Genomic DNA, 19,465 nt, shown 5'->3' on the forward strand with positions numbered 1-19,465 from the left:
TTTCTTTAGTGAGTGATGTTGCTGTTTGAGCCTGAAAAAGCTCTGCAGAGTTTTAAAGCACAAAGTCCCTCCAGCGAGAGTTATTCTCTATATCAGTGTCACTGTTTCTGAACTCCCTGAAACACCTCCACTGTAGTCTTGAGTTTTCTTCCAGGAATGAACATGGCACAATATTCCTCATTTATTATATTCACAGCCAAGGCATATGCAAAATAAAGGGGCGGGGCCTTCTTGAGTTAGTTAGTGGTGTGTTGAATGGGGCTGGAAATCTCGATTCGATTCTTGATTCAATTTTCACTGGCCCCACCACAAAAACTGGTGGTTGTTTTTGTTTTTGACCTATGTATCCTTGTATTGTGATAAATTAGGTTATGACACCCAATATTTTAGACAGCAGTGAAATTGAACAATTCTCAATTCCATTTTTCAATACCACAGCTAAAACTACTAACTAAAATACATTTCAAAGATTATTAAAGACAAGTAAACAGTCATTAATAAAAAAAAAAGAACCAATAATTAAACTTAAGCAATAGCACAAATAAATAAATACAATAGAACAAAGATACAAATGAAATAATCAGTGCTTTTAAAGTTTTTGCCAAAAATGGCGTACGGCAAAAAATATTCAGACTTATAAAACCATTCGTACGCCAGAACCTGCGCAGAATTCACTTTATAAATCCCAGTCAGCGGAATATTGTGCGCACATGCTTCTCAACCCCGAAATAACCATATATGGAGCTTACAACGCCTAGTTTTACTATGTAGATCCTCATCTGCATATCATTTGCATATGATTATTCATCCATGTAATAACGTTTAACGGTACAAGACACATTACATTAATAAAAATCATGTAGTTGCCTATCCTTGCCTTGTTTTTGAATACATAAATCAAATAGTGTAAAATACATTTCAGAGAAAGTTTTTCTCAATCTTTTCCACTGGCCGAATTGTATTTTTAATTGATTTATATTTTTAATGGAAACAGATAGGCCTTGGGCATTATTTGCACCTTGCACGAAACTATTTTCTCAGACAATCTGGTATTATTTATCATGATAAGCAATGATCTCTGTGGTTAAAACATTAAAACACAGCATCCACAGGAAAAGTGTTCAAAAACATCGTATCCACAACAAATATTTCTATTGATTGAATATAAAAAATTTTGTAACTTCTCAGTAATGATTTCATGTTTAAGTGTTTAACTCCATTCATTTGAATGGCATATTTAATCTAAATGTTTATATCAGAAGTAAAACATAGTTTAAATCATTATTTTATTTATTTAAACTGTTATTTGCGTCAGTTTCACTAAACGGCGCGACGTGCTCGCTGGCGCGGACATTTAAGAAAGGATGGATATTTGCTCCAAGTGATAGTCTTGGTGAGTGAAATTATATTTGTATTATCTATACGTTTAATTTTCTTTAGATTTTCTGTCTAAAAAGACATTTAACTCCAGCTCCCCATCGGTGTCGCCAAACTGCTCCATCTCCAAAACGTTCGTACGCATGGGTCAGAGTTTGCGTACAGGTGCGCACATTTTCCCATAAAGTTTGTTTTTATAAATCACAACTTATGCGTCGGAAGTGGCGTACGCCTCATTCAGGGCCTGTTTTGTGCGTACGCAACGGTTATAAATGAGGCCCCAGGTACAGAAATTTAATGAAGTAATCAAATGTAAAAATGACACTGCATATAATCTTAACAATACAAATTAAATAAAGGTTAATCCTTTTTAAAGATACAAAAGATATTCAGTGAAGAGCAGGGAGTGAATTTCTCTTTGTCTTTTGTAGTTTAATGCACAAATCCAATAATGATACACACGTGTTTTTTCTCTACTGGTTACTTCAGCCATAACCGACTATGTTTACTTGGATACTCGCATTTTGAGATCAGTTTGAGTGAATTTGTCTGTTTAAGTGCAGGGAGGCGTGAAATAATTAGGGGTGGCACGGTTCACAAAACCCACGGTTCGGTTCGTATCACGGTTTTAGGGTCACGGTTTTCGGTTCTGTACGGTTCTTGTTGTTGTTTTTTCTTTTAATCTTTAACACTCCAAAAATTTACTTCAGCATATGATATATAGCTGAATTATCTAATTATTAATTAATTTATTTCATAAATGGGGTGTGTTTGCAAAACGCAGCTTCTCATTTCCCGTGGGCTGTGTCGGACAGTTATTTGTCACCACTTTTTGCCAGGGTTGATATTATGTCCCAGCACGGATGTACCAATACAAATAAATAAAACATTTCCAGTTAACTAGCAAAGTATTCGTTTCGTTCGTTTGTTAAATAAGAAGCAATCTAGCGCTGAAATGTGTTTTTTTTAATCAAGTGATCAAAGTGCTCGTTGCCGTTGCGATCAGTGGCGCTGATACAGTGTTCTCGTGGCTCGCGCACACACCGCAGCGGCCGCACATTCTTCACTCAGACGCGCGCTTCAGTCCGTTGAGGAGACTCTAGGCTACTCTATTCGTTCCGATGAAATCACAAAACAAAATTCATACAAATCTGTCCCTGCTTGATATACAACCGCTGATAAACATAATCGGTTTTGATGAAAAAGAAAAATATATACGAGTGCAGATTAGAACTCAGAACCTTTGACACGCTTGGCAAGTTCTGCCACTGGACCATTAAAGTACATACCGGTACGTGGAACAGTCGATCTATGTAGCCTATTTATTCACGTGAAAAAAACAACATATAGCCTAGTGGAGTTGATCTCATTAAATGTCTAAGTAAACCCAGTGTACTATTTAAATCGATTGCTGGACATTGTAATGTTATTCTACATTTGTCTGATTTATGATTTAGCATTGTATTAGCAGTAGCACGGGCACAAGGCTACATTGCGCATGCGTCGAACCGTGCGAACCGCGCGACGCACACACGCACCGAACCGAGACAAGCGAACCGAACGGTTCGGATGTTTTTTCATGTACCGTGCCACCCCTAGAAATAATTCATTTTATTATTTGCATGCTGTCTGATACGCGCAGCTGTGTGTGCTCTGGGTGTGTGCGCTGCGCACACAAAGCTTCTCACACAGCGTGCGAGTTCTCTTGCGCTTGAATGCCAGGGGTGCAAACACATGTATGGTCAAAAAAGAGAGAGGTAATCGAAGCCCTCGTCCCGCGGCAAATATCCAGATACTTACATTGCCACCCACCCCTGCCACCCCCGGCCCACCCCTGCAGGCACATATAGTCAAATGAAATTCTGAAAAACTATCTAGCACTTCTTCTTGCTTTACTACTCCTTCCTGAAAACAATTTCACCTGATGATTTGAATAGCTCTTTGTAAAGAATTAATAATTCTAGGATGATTGGGGTAATTTTGTAGGGTAGGCCTATAGCATCTGCATAGAAAATAATAAACAAATTACAAGCATATATAAATACAATAAAACACAAATACACGTGAAATAAAGCAGTGCTTTATGTTTATCAGGTAAATTAACTATTAAGTTACAGACATTTAATAATCAAATGTAAAATAACACTGCTTTCACTGTATACATTCAATATGATTCATATAATTAATACAGTTTATCTTTAGACAAACGTGATTTTTCTCTTTCTCTTTTGTTGTTTGATTAACTTTGGTGACACAAACTGGTATATTGGGTGCTGTCCCTTTAAGACGAATGCACGTATCTACCGGTAATACTGACACGCATCCTTTTCTTTCTCTGACTGCGTTTACGAGGAAACTCGTTGAGGTTTTTTTTTTTCGTGCACATGTCTGTTCAAACACAAATAGATAAGAAAGAAAGGGGAATTCGGTGTTCACGAACTTCACGTGCTGTCTGTGACTGCGTGGCTCTGTGCGCCGACAGACCACTCTACATTTGGATGTTAAACGTAATATATAGCCTACTGATACAGCAAAGACAACGACGGCAGTATTGACGGCAAAATAGGCTACAGAATGAATATTTCGTTCTGTATTGACAGGGGCAATATTTGAAAATCGATAATTAGGCCTATTTTTTAAATTACAATTATATATGCATTGATGTCAAAACCGAGAGACTTTCAAACATCAAAATGTAATTTATTAATATGTATTTGCGCATTCTATTTTGCCTGGAAACTTCCAACACGCTGCGTGTCGCATGAAAAATAGGCGTCGGTTCTATTTCTAGCACGCGTTTTCTGCGCGGCTCGTGTGTGTCACGCAGCCAGTGACTGTGCAAGCTCTAACCGGTTAACATGGGAGCCGAAATAAAAACGAACACGCCTCGCAGCCAGTGTGTAGCCGGCCGGGAAGGCGCGGCGCCGAACTCTGGTCTCAGCAGAGATGCAGAGTGAGACACTAGTGGTTCACGCTTGCGCACATACTGCTGTTTTGGCACGCAGTGTTCTGATTTGCTTATTTCCTATTTACTTTTTGGTGAAATTATAATCAGGTCCTCTCAGAAAAAACTCTTCGGATCTGCACGATTCACACAAGTCACCCAAACTGACGTGAAAAAAGCGGGAGGCGCCGAAAAGCGCGCAGTTTGCATCCCTGGAATGCTTAAATTGGCAAGGCTTGAAAACGCTGCAAATAATAAACTTTGGTGACCATGCAGGGACAGGGTCCCCGCTGTAACATCACGCAAGGTAAATAAGAGGATGACATCTAGTGGACAAGACTAGTAATAAGATTAACATCAATCAGATATTATGTTTAATATTTGCGGAAATAAATATGGGAAAAAAACCGATTCGTGGCTTTTGAGAATCGATATCGAATCGACCACATTTTAAAAAACAATTAATAAAAAAAAAGGGACGGGGGCATTTCCCAAACATGCTCGAGGCGCTTCACAACCAATCACAACACACTGGTTCAGCCGACCAATCAGAGCTCACTGTGCTTTTCAGAAGGAGGGGCTTAACAGAGACAGGAACTAAATAGACCGTTACTGACAGACTGAGAAGAGAGGAGCTGCAACAATAGAGAATATGGGGAAAATAATATGATTTTTGAACATTCAAGCATGAAAAGCTATTCTAGTAGAGCCCAAAAACAAAATCAAGGCTTTGTAAAATGGCATATGGCCTCTTTGATAAACCTGGCATTGTATACTGTGAATATTGTTGGTTCTGTGATGACCTGCTTGTTATGTTCCTGGTTTGGATAAAAGCATGCACTAAATGTATTCAAGAGAGTCATATAATAAGTAGTAATAACCCTGACAAGGCATTTTAACCCAAGGACACTGTGGACAGGAAGAAAAGGTTGGTCACGGTACCTTAATGGACTTCTGGTTGACTTTAACAGCCCCTCTGCTGAGTTTGCTCAGGGCTGTGTAGGCGTCCTGTCTGTGCACCATGACGATGTAGGCACAACCTCTGGGAGGAATCATCTGCACAGGATCGAAGAGACATTTGAAATATTATGTTAAGAAAATGTAACCACAAATAAGCAATGGAAATTATTTTTAAAAAAACATTAAAAAAAACATGTTTCACATTTGACTATTCCTGTATGCAACATTTCCATTGTGGAGGAGATGCAAATGTACCAGCAGGCTTTACATAAAGGCTCTGTTCCAACATAGTAAGCAGCCGTGCTGTCTAATAGACAACTACATCCTAACTGAAATGGAACCTTATAAGAGACCTATTAGAGTCTCATATACAATAATACACAAAGTGCAATGCATTCTGGGACTTCCTTCTTCACATGTGATACTGCCTTATTTGTAGGCAAAACAAAACCAGCTATACAATTATCCCTCCTATATAATTTTTTGCTTCATCGGAATGGGATGACACTTGGTGACTTGTCGCATACACTATGTGAACACACACAAAACAAATTATGGACATGATTCGGATATGTTAAAGGGTCGGGAAAACAAGTAACACTTGGTACTTTATGACCTGATGAATTTATCATTTTATCATAATGTGTGAAGTAGATACATTTTCATACCTTTCATGGTCAAAAATGACAGACATGGGAAAAGAATGGGGAAATCCGAAAAATCAGAGAATCTTTTGGTGGTACAAAATACATATCAGCCATGATGCAATAAAACACAGCAATGAAGGGGTTAATCTTCTTCAAAAAGAAACCCACACACACACACACAGAAATTAACTGGTAAGACTGCAAGACAGCAAATTTAGAAAATGTCAAATAAAATCAATAAATGAAAAAAATACAAGAGTCTCTATCTCTCTCTTGCTCACACACACACACACACACACACACACACACACACACACAGAAATGAATTGATTGTGTTTGCCGTTAGTTCATAATTGTGGTTCCTTTCTGAAGTTATCACAATTTATCAAATTAAATTGAACAAAATGCCAATTAATTGCAATGTTTGTTTTGAATTATTGCTATCTATTCCTTATTCTGTTAGACTTATTAAATTATCAATCAAATACTGAGTAGCTAAAAAGCTTCCCATGTGTTCCATTTCTAACTAAATGTTGTTTTCAAAAAACATCTAAACCTTGACAAAAAGTAGTCTTTTAGAATGTCTAAATATATACCTAAATGGTTACACCATGACATTACACAAGTTTTATTTTGTAACACCTCCAGATGGCACCACTATTCTCACTTAAAAAATGGATTTTAATGGCCTTGAATCACTATTTTAATCAGAAATATTGCATTTATTGAAAAATAATAAAAAAAAAAATAATTTTAATTGAAAAAATAGCTCATAACAATTGTATTATTGCATAGTATCATTAAATTCCCTCAAAATAAAAAATAAAAATATTATTGGACAAAAATATATTACATTGATTTTCCTGAAGAAAAAAAAGTTACATTTCAAGGCTTTCGTTTCAAAGCGTTTGCCAACTATTAGAAACAGTCTTCGCTTTGGGAACATGCTTCACTCACAGAGCTACGGTTTAAACTGCTCAAACTACCTTAAAAACATTGGGGGCTTTTTTAATGTTTTTTTAGAAGTCTCTTATGTTCACCAAGGCTACATTTATTTGATAAAAATATTAGTATTATAGTGAAATATTACTACAATTTAAAATACAGTCACATGATCCTTCAGAAATCATTCTAATATGTTGATTTGGTACTCAAGAAAAAGTTCTTATCAATATTAAACAGTTGTGCTTAATATTTTGGAAGAAACAGTGATAAATATTTTTCAGGATACTTTGATGAATAGAAAGTTCAAAAGAACAGCACTTATTAGAAACAGTATTATTTTATAACATTATAAGATGTATTTACTCTTACATTTTATCAATTTAATTTAGTGATGCTCCGATTGATCGGCCGCCAAATCATGATCGGCCGATATTGGCAAAAAATAGCTTGATCGGCAACCCCCAAAAGCGCCGATCAAAAAAGCCGATCACGTGACGTAAATAACTCGCGCAACTTTTCCGCATGCGCGGCAACACAACAGCAGAGCAGAGCTTGCTTAACAGTGGCAAAATGAGTTCTCCTATGACGGCAATTCAATAGCAATTATAAACGAGCGCACAACTGATGCTGGCGCGCGCGGTAAATGACATTCGCGAGAGGATAACAGATCTACGCGCGAGGAAACGGGAAATCGCGAGCTCATTCAAACCCTGCGCGGGCGCATGACATCTCTGCCCTCGCGCGCGCGCATGATCATTCCCCACACTCTCGCGCTTGATCTCCTCTCGCCTGCTGATTTTGCTCGCTCGAACACTTTTATTTTTGGCAGTCGAGGGGCGGGACTTACTGTTTTAATAACCTCAAATGTCATTGTCATTATTTTATTTTTTGGATCTGATGTAGTTAGTTCCTCAACTACATCCATTGTAGTCTGCCTGACCCCTCTTTGTTTTGAAAAATTATACTGTGCCTTATTTGGAAAAGGTGGCCTACAGTAGCCTTATGTTATCTTGTTTTCTAACTACAATTAAATAAATATTGGTGGTTCTTCAAGATTTTCTTGACTCTAGCATATTTCCATTCTGTGATCGGCAGTGATCGGCAATCGGCAGATCATGATTTTGGTGATCGGTAATCGGTGATCGGCCCCAAAAATGCTGATCGGAGCATCACTAATTTAATTCATCCTTGCTGAATAAATTCATTCAATTATTTTAAAATAAAAATCTTGCTGAGCCCAAACTTGTAAACGGTAGTGTACTGATCTATACATACGTTGATGGACTCGATCTGCCCGAACTCCTCCATCAGACTCATGATGTCCTGCTGTTGAGTCTTTTTGTCCAGCTGTCCGATCCATAATGTAGTACTGCAGACTGCAGAACAATAACAATCAACAGACAATTAACATTTACAATCATTGCAAAAAAGATAGCTATTAATCTATATTCTATTTCGCGTTTACAAGAATTGTAGCCAGAAACAACTGCAACATATGGTGGCGTTCTCACCGCTGAGAGTGTCCTTCTTGATGGGCGGAAACCCTTTCTGTCTCCGCTCTCGCTCCTTCTCCCGGTCTCTCTTCTCCTCTGAGCGTGGCTGTGGTGAACGTCCTCGGCGCTCTCTGGATCGGGAGCGTGTGCGATGATACCTCGAGCGCTCTCTGCGGGAACGGGAACCGGACCGCGATCTGCGCGAGTGTGAAGACGATCGTCTCCGTGGAGACCTGGAGAGACACAACGTTTGAAACATTTTGAATATATGAGTGATTTCACCAAATCAGCTTATCTTCATAAAATAGCACTGCTTTTTACATTTAAAGGGATACTCCACCGATTAGCATTAAGCTTTGTATCAGTAGAAACCCGGTAGTATTTTCGAGTGACCGTGCTTCCCTCCCTCATGTCCCCCAGAGACGAGAGATTTCTGTATTGTGTGTCTGGAAAAAAAACCTCAGATGACGCAAAAATCTTAATTTAGCTCATCAGAGGCTTTGTTGTCCAGAGGCGAGAGACTCCAGCCAGTAGGAGGAGCTCGTTCCGTATGTCTACAACCCGCCCATAGGGGGATCTCACGATAAAACGCCGTCTTCTCAGTTTCGAGTCGACTAGTAGCCTAGATGTATCATTTCTTCCGATACTGCCCTCTGTAACCGGTAGGCGTGGCTTGGGAGTGTCCTCGTAGGGCAGCGAAGCAAGTGCATTCTGGGAGTTGTTGTCTTTCATCCACATGAGCCAAAAATAAATTTTCTGGCTTTTCTCAGTCTAGAAGACACCAACTTCTAAAATAATGTCACATTTCTACTACATAAATGACCCAATTTAAATACACATTCATCTTTCCAGTGGTGAAATATCCCTTTAAGACTAGGTCTGAAACAACTAATTGCTAAAATCAATAATGAAAATGAATTAGTCAAGTCTATGCGCTGCCAACATCAGCCAGTCACATCGCTTTACAATAGTGAATAACACAATTCTATGGACATAACACAAATGGAAACACAGAGTGAGCTGCTGCAGGAAAGGCACATGATCCAAGATGTCTGAAACATGCTTTATAAGCTCTTCAAACAAATGCATAAGCATTTACAGCATCTTGCCCTGTTGTGCTTTGACAGATGCGTGTGAATAAAGCCCCTTTCACACAGAGATTCCGGAAAAATACATGGATAATGTGTCCCGGGATCGTTTGATTTTGGTTCATTCACACTGCCAGTGATTTTCTGGAATCTGTGAGTGCGTTCCCACACATCCCGCAAAGATCCCGTAAAGACACGTGACATCAGGATCTGACGTGTAACGTACGCGTCGGAAACATGTACACTAACGCATCGCGTACCGTTCCACAAAGCTGGCGAACGATCTCAGCTCCAGCGCGGATAGTAAGGAGCTCCTGGTCTCGGCTTCATTCCAGTTTGCAGACATTTTTTCATTCTTTCTTTGTTGATGACGAACACAAACTTTCTTCTAAGAGCAACAGAGTCGCGCGATGGCACGTGCGTCATCACTACGACACACCCCTTACGGCATTGGTCCTGGCTTTTGTTCACACAGGGCGCGTTCCGGGACTGATCCCGGCAATGTTACTAGGTCCCCATCCCGGCATCAATCCCGGGACGTGGGATTATCGGGTCGGGTCCCAATCTATTACTTCGGGTCCCAAGTCTGTTTAACATTGTGTAATACCCGAGTCGATCTGAGAACACCCGGCCGTGATCAGAGCCAGTCAGCGCTGTGCGTGTTTTGTAACTTGCAACTTGTAAAATTAGGATGAGAAAAGTGTGAGCCAGGAAATAAGGTGAACAAAAACACAAGCGACCCGAGCCGTCAGAAGCAGTGAGGGAGGAGTTAATGCAAGCGACCCGAGCCGTCAGAAGCAGAGAGGGAGGAGTTAATGCAAGCGCACAGTGATCATGGGTTTTCCTGTTCCTACTGTGTGCAACATTACATGCAAACCAACTTCAAAATCAAATCTCAAAAACTGCTTGCAGCCTCGCACACTCATATTTAAATAACATATTTCAAATCAGCAATAAAATCTGAGATGAACTGTCACGTGAATGTTTTCTGTGACGCTTAAATTGCGTTAAAAAGCGTATATTTCAGGTTGCTCCAGCTTACGCGCATGTGCAGTCTCAAGCAAGACACTTTCTTTCACCCATTTTTTAAATAATATAATTAATGAACTGTCTTGTTAAATCTAAAATGTTTGGTCTAGACTCGGCTCAGAGATGATCGCAGCGGCCAGCAGCCGTGGCACTGAATGAGCAATCATTATTATAGTTTAAATGGCAAACAGTCAAAGTTATTATTATGTAAGTTGACTCGAGATACAATTTGCGCCTATCAGGTCCAGTCGGGTCAAGTTCCACGTTTCAAAAAACAGAAGGGTCCGGGTCTGTTTGAGTTTTTGGACCCGTTAAGCCCTGTGATGATTAATGCCTCTGACACGTGTTTTCCTCAGCGCACAATTTATATTTGATGGTTTATATCCTTATCTGTAAATGTTAGAAAGTCAGGTGAGTATTTCCATTTTGCATATTCTGACAACAAGATGGACTTTCTAAACTACACACTCTTCAATGAACGAGCGCCGGTGGGCGCAAACGTGTCAAACAGACGCAGTAGATTAGGAGTGAAATAATTCTGACTAAAATACACATTTTGCTAAAAAAAAAACGTAGAAATTAAGTGTAAAAGTTAAAAAATATACATGTAACACGAGTAATCATATGTATGAGAGCACTAACATTAAAGGGGTGGTATAATGCCCTTTTCACAAGATGTAAAATAAGTCTCTGATGTTCCCAGAGTGTGTATGTGCAGTCTTAGTTCAAAATACCCAACAGATATTTTTATATAGCATGTTAATATTGTCATTTTTTGAGGGTGAGCAAAAACGCACTGTTTTGTGTCTATCCCTTTAAATGCAAATGAGCTGCTGCTCCCGGCACAGAGGGCGGAGCTTCAAGAGCTTGTGTCATTTTACCTCACACAGACATGCACTGGAAATTTCAAAAACGTTTAGCCTTTTATGTTCAATCCAGGGTCAGACAAAGATGGAGAGACTCAAGAAGAAGTGACAACATGTAGAAGCAACAGGACACTTCTGAATGGTTAGTTGATGAATTTATGTAGCTTATGTGTAGTTATCTTCTAGTCATTGATTAGCATATTCTGTCATGATAATCTATAAATCGCATTCCCGGGGGCGGGGTTTATGTCAATTTTAGAGTTGGTGATGTCACTAACCCGGGAGGATGCTCGTGTAGTCCCTACCAGCCGTTTGTTGTAGTCCTTAAAAAGCGATTTCTTTAAACAGGGTTTCTGCAGGGTTTGGTCAGTCAAATTTAAGACTTTTTAAGACCTTTTTATGACCATTATGATTGAAATTTATGACCTACACGAATTACGAAAAATCATTAAAATTCCTTTCAAAAGTTTTTTTTTTTAATTGACTTTCATTGAAACTAACAAGATGTATTATTTAAATGCCTAAAGACAGCTCCAACGCCTTCTTAACCAGTGTGCAATATGCTTGATACTGATTATTTGCAACAGGCTTGAGCCAACTACTAAACACACCATCTTTGAGCCATGGCTCGTTAAATGTACACTTTCCCATTGTGATAGACCGGGAGATTTCAGTTAGGGCTGGGCAATATGGCCAAAAACAATTATCACGATAATTGTTTTATATTAGTCAATATCGATAATTATCACGATAAATGTCAAATCTTTATTTCTTTCAAGTTTAAAGGCAGACTGTTACTTCTAAGTGAAAGTTGTAGAAACCAGGGCCCGTATTCATAAAGAATCTTAATGCAAAGAGTAGCTCCTAGTGACAAAATTCTAAGAAAATTCTTAGAAATGTGGCCGTTTACTCTTAAAATTAAAGAAAAAATCCTAGTAAAGAAAAAAGTAATTCAGAAAGCAATATAACCCTTAAAAGAGCTCTTAAGGTCAAAATTGTTAGGAGCACGGACGAGGACTTTTAAGAGGCTTAAGAGTTTCTTTAGCAGAGGAGAAAATGGCAGAAAGACGAAGAGGGAGAAGAAATGTGTTGCAGACAATGAATAACAGTGAGTTAATAAGACGCTATAGATTAGATCGTGCAGGGATCATGTTTGTGACTGATCTTATTAGAGACACGCTAATATCTCCGACACAGCACAGAAATGCCATAGCGCCAGAAATGAAAGTAATCACTACATTACGATATTTGGCAACTGGGAAAATTCCATGTTTGATACATTAAAACCAACATTCAAACCACCACTTAAATAGACATGCCAGCAATCAGTGTAATTGGAAAGAATGGAAAAATTTTTATCATTCTAAGCCAATCAAATACCTTATAGGAAATTAATAGCATGGTAAATAAAAAAAAAAGGATTTATATACACATATATAATGTGTGTGTGTGTGTGAGTGTGTGTGTGAGAACGGTCAAATAGGAAAAATTACGCATGTAATTTCAAAGTGAAGGCTTAGAATAGACCCTATACTTAAAATCACTTTTTTTTTTTTTTCTTGGACAACCAACCAATCACAGTCTTCAAAAGATTGTGTCATACATAGCAACGGGGTCAACCCCGCCTCCTCACTAAGATGAAAGTTTTTGTCTTTTCCTTACTCAGAGTTGCTCTCAGATCGGTCCCGAATCGCTTTTAAGCTAAGACTCCTACGTAAAAGTTTTTAAGCTAAATTAAGAGTTTTCTTAGAGGATTCTTAGAATCTTTATGAATACGGGCCCAGAGCTTTAATTGTGGTTTTAAACTAACTTTACTCTTTATTGTCAGAAAATATAATGACAAACACTTGCTAAAACAGGTGAACATTTCACAAATCTGAGGTAGGACATTCAAACATTTGTCATTTGTCCTTAACAAAATAAATATCTTTATTGGGAAAATAATTACTTAGTTTCTGCATGTGCTAATAGGGGCCAAGTCTTGAAACAGGTTTGTGTTGCCTAACTTTGATGGCACATATCTTCAGGAAATGTATGAAAAACAGTAGCCTAAATAGCCTACATTATTAAATACTGTAAATATTCCATTATTCCATTTAATACATTATCAGCACTAATAATATAATAAAATTCAATATGTATATCCCACATGGTGCAGTTAATATTACTAGGCTAACGTTACAGTAAATCCATGATAAATGATGGGAGATTGTAGACGGAAAAGCCTTCAGACTGTATCGTTGTGCAGAGTTTCTCCTGTTGGTCAGCGCTGTTTAATCTGCCTTTAAACTGGTTTAAATCACTGAGACAGTGTGTTCTTCGCTGAATTCAAGCACTTCTCACTGGATCTTGTGACCGAGACGATCAGAGTAAACGCATCAGTTCTATTGAGCTCGCGCTGCGCTGCCGTTTGGACTTGGAGCCGAGCGGGTAAATGGTTCGTGTGGCGCGCGTTTCAAATGAGCGTTCCGCTTTTGGCGCATTTAACCTGTGCATTTAACATTATGCCGCCAGCGCATTTTCAGGGGGAAAAAGCAATGGTAGAACCAACGAATGAACGAGCATATCAATTTAAGACGTGGCTAAATGAAATTTATGACCTTGTATGGAAAATCCGGACGTTTTTATGACTTTTTATGGCCTAAAATTCAGATTATTAAATTTAAGACGTTTTATGACTTTTTATGACTCCGCGGAAACCCTGTTTAAAAGCACATATATCTTCCTTTGCTTTGAACTTTGAGCCTTTGAACTTTGCAGATTTTGTTTATGCTCAAACAGCAACATTACACACTAACTAAAGTTAGAAAAGTGAAATCATAATCAACCACCCCTTAAAATGCACTATAGCCCATTAATGTAATATAATTACTACAGTATTTTCATATGAGTGATTCGAGTTTACAGTAAGATGAATTGGAAGTGCGCTTTAAAGACAGAGAGCAAAACTCTTAAACATTTAGTCAGAGTGTTCAAGACGAGTGGAAACATATCAGTGCTAAACATATACTTAGCCTCTAATCGAACAATTTATTAGCCAGTGGCTGATGATAGATATTATTTAATCACCTAGCATGAAAATTTAGTTACAAATGTGAGTGATTTACTAACATTGTAGAGGCGTTTTTATTAAAGGACTCAGAGAACGTACCTTGATCCTGTTCGTCTGCCGTGTCTTCGATCTCTCCCCTCATGCACCGAGCGTTCTGTCTCAGCTGAATCCTGAAATGGGTCAAAGGAATTATGCATGTGATTTTAGCCTCACTGATGTGTAAATATGGGAAAACTGATTTTAGAATCGTTTTAGCATTTGAGTTTCAATAAGAGCTTGGACTGGTGAGGGATGTTGAGTTATTAATATCTTGATGTTCTGTACCTGTGGCTGCTGGGATATACTGTGCTGTATGATGTTCTCATCAAAGGTTTGAGGAGGGTTATCTGGTATCTGGGTCTGAACCATCGATGGGAACTCCTGAGGTGCCATCTGACCCTGGGTCAGCACTTGACCCTGCGACACCATCTGACCCTGGGTCGGCACTTGACCCTGCGACACCATCTGACCCTGGGTCGGCACTTGACCCTGCGACACCATCTGACCCTGCATCTGTGTCTGGACGTGAAGAAACACTTTAATTTCATACAATATTTTTGACAAGTCCTTATTCTTTAAAGCTCTGTCGGCCAGAATTAATACCTGGTTAGCGATTTGACTTAGAAGATGAGCTTGCAGGGCTTGCTGTAATTCTGGAGGGAGGTTTCTGTAAAGAATGACAATGTTAATTAAATACCTGGGGGGGATCAAATGATATTTCACTGTATGTGAACAGAGTTTATTCATGTCCTACATGGTAATGGGAGCAGCAGGGGCTGGTTCAGTCTTTTCCTCTACAGGTTCAGGTTCATCATCATAATCAAATCGATCCAGCAGAGACTGAGTCAAACCAGAAACACAACGTTACAGGCAGTGAATTAACAGATCCAAACCATGCGTTAGCTCTTTGGTTTATATATAGCATAAGAACTGCTGCTATATTCCAGATTCAACTCTATTTATTCCTTAAGTAGACGTACGAGGATGCAAGGGTAATGTCAAAATGGTCAAACCGAACCATTCAGAGGGTTTACCTTAGCTAATGATGGTTTCTGCTCAGTGGGCGGAGCCGTGGACTGAGGAAGCCCCGCCCCTCCGCCCTGAAGAGTTTGGAGAAGCTGCTGTAACTAAAGCAAATAACTCCGATTAAACTTTTTTATAGCAATTTATGCACATCACTTAATTTGTATGACTTTGAAAGTGTTTTATAAATAAAACTTGAGTCGAGTTGAATATTGTGTTACCTCTACGCCCCCTGTGCCCTGTAGGAGCTGAGCGACTGCAGCGAGGGGCATTGGGCTCTGAAGGTTGGGTACGGGTACAGGCGCTGGCGTTGCAGCTGCAATAAATGGTGCTGGTGCTAGTGCTAGTGCTGGTGCTGGTGCTGGCTCTGGGACTGCCATTGGCATGGCTGGAGGAGCTACAAAGAGCAATGAAAAGTGCAGTTTAACAACAGAGATCAGGCTACAGTTTAAACCACAGATAATCTAACTACAGGCTCCTAGGTTGAATATGATATAGGTTACAGTAACTCTCGTAAGTATATCAAACAGTGACCAAAAGCAGAACACGGTCCAAGGTATTTACATCAGAACTCTGCCAAATATATGTACTACCATCCAAAAGTGTAGGGTTCAATATATGTTTTTTTGTTGCAGTTGTTAACATTCAGTAAGAATGCATTAAACTGATCAAAAGTGACAGTAAAGACATTTATAATGTTACAAAAGAAATGCTGATTTCCTGGACTTACTAATCATCAAATAATTTACAATTTCCAAATTTAACAGACCATCAAGTAGCACATCATATTATATGATATATATTATCATATTATAATGATTTCTGAAGGATCATGTGACACTGAAGACTGGAGTGATGATGCTGAAAATTCAGCTTTGATCACAGGAATAAAAAACATTTTAAAACATTCACATTGAAAACGCATAATTGAAATTGTAATAATATTACACAATATTATTGTTTTTGAATAAACTCCTTGGTGAGCTGAAGTCACTTTTCATAAAAAAATTAAATAAATCTTAAAGACCCTAAACTATTGAACGATAGTGTAACTTTAAAGACTTTGACACAAAACCTAAAAGTTAAAGCATGAGAAACTAGGGATGCATGATATATCGGCCACCATATCGATATCGGCCGATCTATGTTCATTTTTAATGTTATCTTTATTAGCCCGTTAAGAAAATGTGTCCGATACATTAAAGCCGATAAATAATGGAATATTTCCTTCAGCTGAGACACTCCAGATGTGCACTGTTCAACATGATGATGGCTTTGAATTGGAAAATACAGTTAAGTCCAAAAGGTTCTGTCATATCGGCTACATCAAATTATAACGAGAACATTGTAATTGTGTGCTTGGGACATGGCTTTTAATTGTGAGACTTTTGTTTTAATAATCAGGCTCTCAAAAATAATGTAAAAATTCAGATTTAGATTTATCGGCCAATATATCGGTTATCGGCTTTCAAATATAAAGAATTATCGGTTATCGGGCAAAATTGTCATATCGGTGCATCCCTAATACATCACATGAAAGTAGTAAGTACATCACATGTATACATGTATACATCACATGAATGGTTAGTTAGGATAGGAGAATATTTGGCCGAGATACAACTATTTGAAAATCTGGAATCTGAGGGTGCAAAAAAAAATCAAAACATTGAGAAAATCGCCTTTAAAATTGTCCATTTATGTTGGCGATTGTGCAGCATTCACTCACACAAATAAATGTTGTATATATTTACGATAGGAAATTTCCTAAATATCTTCATGGAACATGTCATAAAAGAAAAATCGATAATTTTGACCCATACAATGTATTGTTGGCTATTGCCACAAATATACCCGTGCGACTTCTGACTGGTTTTGTGATCCAGGGACACAAATGTGATCCAGCTGAAACATAAAACATTTATTTCTTGTGCTCATTTACCGGCAACTGTGGTTCCATTCTCTAAAACGGGCAGTAGTGGAGCTGTGGCCATGTCTAACAGCGGCTGAATGACGTCCATGCCAAACACATCGTTCTTCTGCCACAGAGTTAACACACGCAATATCTTCCCCTGCATTACAACACACAAAATCCATCAATATCATTCAGCTCGCTGTACTCACTGTAAAATCTGGAGGGGATTATTCAGTACCTTGTCATCGGCTGGGCACTGGAAAAGATTCTGAAATGTTACAGTGAAGTTTTTCAAAAACCTCGGACCAAACAAATCTTTGTCTGCGCCGAACTGATGCCGGGACTGTCGGATAATTGAGTCCACCACATAGAGACCAGGGACCTTTAGATCTGGTTTACACTGAGAGGACACAAACAAATAAATCTTTACCTTCCCATAATAATAGCGATCATAAGTATGATAACGTTAATATAGATTATTACAACATACCCTCTTGATGAACTTCTCCACGATTTGAACAACGTGCTTGTAAAGCTAACAAAGCAAATGAATCATAAAACTCAGTCACAAAAGAGCATTTCAACAAAAAAGTATCAAAACACCAAAAACTATGAGATCATTAAAAAGTAAATAAACATGAAAAATTTAAATTTATAACTCATCTCTCCTCTACCGTATAAAATGTTTACATCAGTATATGACGTGCAGAAGTGCAACATTTTCTTAGATAAAATTATAAAAAAATCAACACTAACTCATAATATTAGGAACATGAAGCATAAAGACAAGTCAATTAATTCCTGCTAATTTATTATTAGGATCATTTTGTGCAACTCATAACATCCATATTTCTGTTCTGACTTACCTTGATAGCTTTGATTCCTGCTTTGGTGACAGACATCATTTTGGCTCGAGAGATCGGGGGAGTCATGTCCATCATGGACGACATCTACAGAGGAGGAACAGATGACACATTTACCCTCATCAGAAATATAAGATCAAAACTGAGAACAACATGACATTCAACACTTTCAGCTCGGTTACTGGCAATCTCAAACTCAAAAAGAACAGCTTGTGTTTGCATAAATAATATAAAATAAATATGAACTTGCACTTAACCTCATAACAAACTCAATGAAAACGGCTTTTTTCACCTCAAAAACACCATTATAGCACTATATTAAATCACCTGAGTGTTGATCCAGTCTATGAACCACTAGGGGGCGCCACGCATAATCTCTCTACACACGATTCTATTACAACAGCCAGGCAAAACTAGATAAAATTGATGTAAAATATGATATATCCCTTATTTAATATCTGTATAAACATATAAGTGTGATGTGATCACTAAATCAAATCTTAATATAGCGCAATTTCACAGCACGAACAGGTCGAAGGTCACTAGACAAACTTACTTTAATCATACTCATATCACATCTGCTTAACTACACTTAGGTTTTTATTTGAATATTTAGACGTTTAAACTGCAAAAAACAGTCTGACATTCATCCGCTAATGAACAATACACGTAAACAAGGATTGTTTTGGAGGAGCTTGGCGCGCGCGCTCGGCTAATGGTAAAGGGTAAACGGCAAATAAAACGCGAATTCTCACCTCCCCGTTAAAGGCGTTCACCGCATCCATGTCCATGGGCGATATTAACTCAATATGTCTTTGAATATATCCTCCTGGATCCGAATAAACATGTGTAAACTGTATAATCGCGACGAGGCCGCATGAGATTGAAGCTCAGAAACTCAACACAACCTTCCGCGGAGCATCGAGACGCGTTGAGCGAGCGGGGACAGAGCGCCGCCCACCGGACTGGAGGACAACTGCACTACACAGACTGAACACCTCAGGGAACTTCACTCGCAGAAAATATACAGTAAATATATATATATATATATAGTGCGATTTCGAGGTATCCAAATTGCCAGTAAAACTGTCTGAATATCATAAACAAGTTCTTCATTTCTGGAAGATGGCATTTACTCATAATTTTACACCACATGGCTCCACCTTGTGGAACAACAGAGTGAGAACAATAAGTAGAAAAACACTTTTTTCCAGAAATTGGTTTGAA

At 38.5% G+C, this 19,465-nt stretch overlaps 1 protein-coding gene across 3 annotated transcripts in view; it reads right to left on the bottom strand.

Annotated features, from left to right (window-relative positions):
- scaf4b (SR-related CTD-associated factor 4b) overlaps nucleotides 1-19,173 on the bottom strand; it is a 46,123-nt gene extending 26,950 nt beyond the window's left edge. Inside the window, exons 1-15 of one of the 3 annotated variants that reach the window (XM_082179982.1) lie at nucleotides 18,994-19,173; nucleotides 18,242-18,325; nucleotides 17,866-17,910; nucleotides 17,614-17,775; nucleotides 17,403-17,532; nucleotides 15,685-15,860; nucleotides 15,475-15,567; nucleotides 15,195-15,280; nucleotides 15,044-15,107; nucleotides 14,884-14,959; nucleotides 14,726-14,847; nucleotides 14,501-14,571; nucleotides 8,385-8,599; nucleotides 8,149-8,249; nucleotides 5,264-5,377 (exon numbers count right to left, since the gene is read on the bottom strand). In XM_082179982.1, the coding sequence (XP_082036108.1) occupies nucleotides 5,264-5,377; nucleotides 8,149-8,249; nucleotides 8,385-8,599; nucleotides 14,501-14,571; nucleotides 14,726-14,847; nucleotides 14,884-14,959; nucleotides 15,044-15,107; nucleotides 15,195-15,280; nucleotides 15,475-15,567; nucleotides 15,685-15,860; nucleotides 17,403-17,532; nucleotides 17,614-17,775; nucleotides 17,866-17,910; nucleotides 18,242-18,325; nucleotides 18,994-19,029 (1,575 nt within the window). In that variant the 5' untranslated portion in view covers nucleotides 19,030-19,173. Of the gene's footprint in view, nucleotides 1-5,263; nucleotides 5,378-8,148; nucleotides 8,250-8,384; nucleotides 8,600-14,500; nucleotides 14,572-14,725; nucleotides 14,960-15,043; nucleotides 15,108-15,194; nucleotides 15,281-15,474; nucleotides 15,568-15,684; nucleotides 15,861-17,402; nucleotides 17,533-17,613; nucleotides 17,776-17,865; nucleotides 17,911-18,241; nucleotides 18,326-18,993 lie in introns of all 3 variants that reach the window. The other 2 variants (XM_082179981.1, XM_082179980.1) reach the window with 2 other exon arrangements.
- Nucleotides 19,174-19,465: the final 292 nt, after the last annotated feature.

The sequence above is a fragment of the Leuciscus leuciscus genome (assembly GCF_965113295.1).
Source record: "Leuciscus leuciscus genome assembly, chromosome: 9".
Lineage (NCBI taxonomy): Eukaryota > Metazoa > Chordata > Actinopteri > Cypriniformes > Leuciscidae > Leuciscus > Leuciscus leuciscus.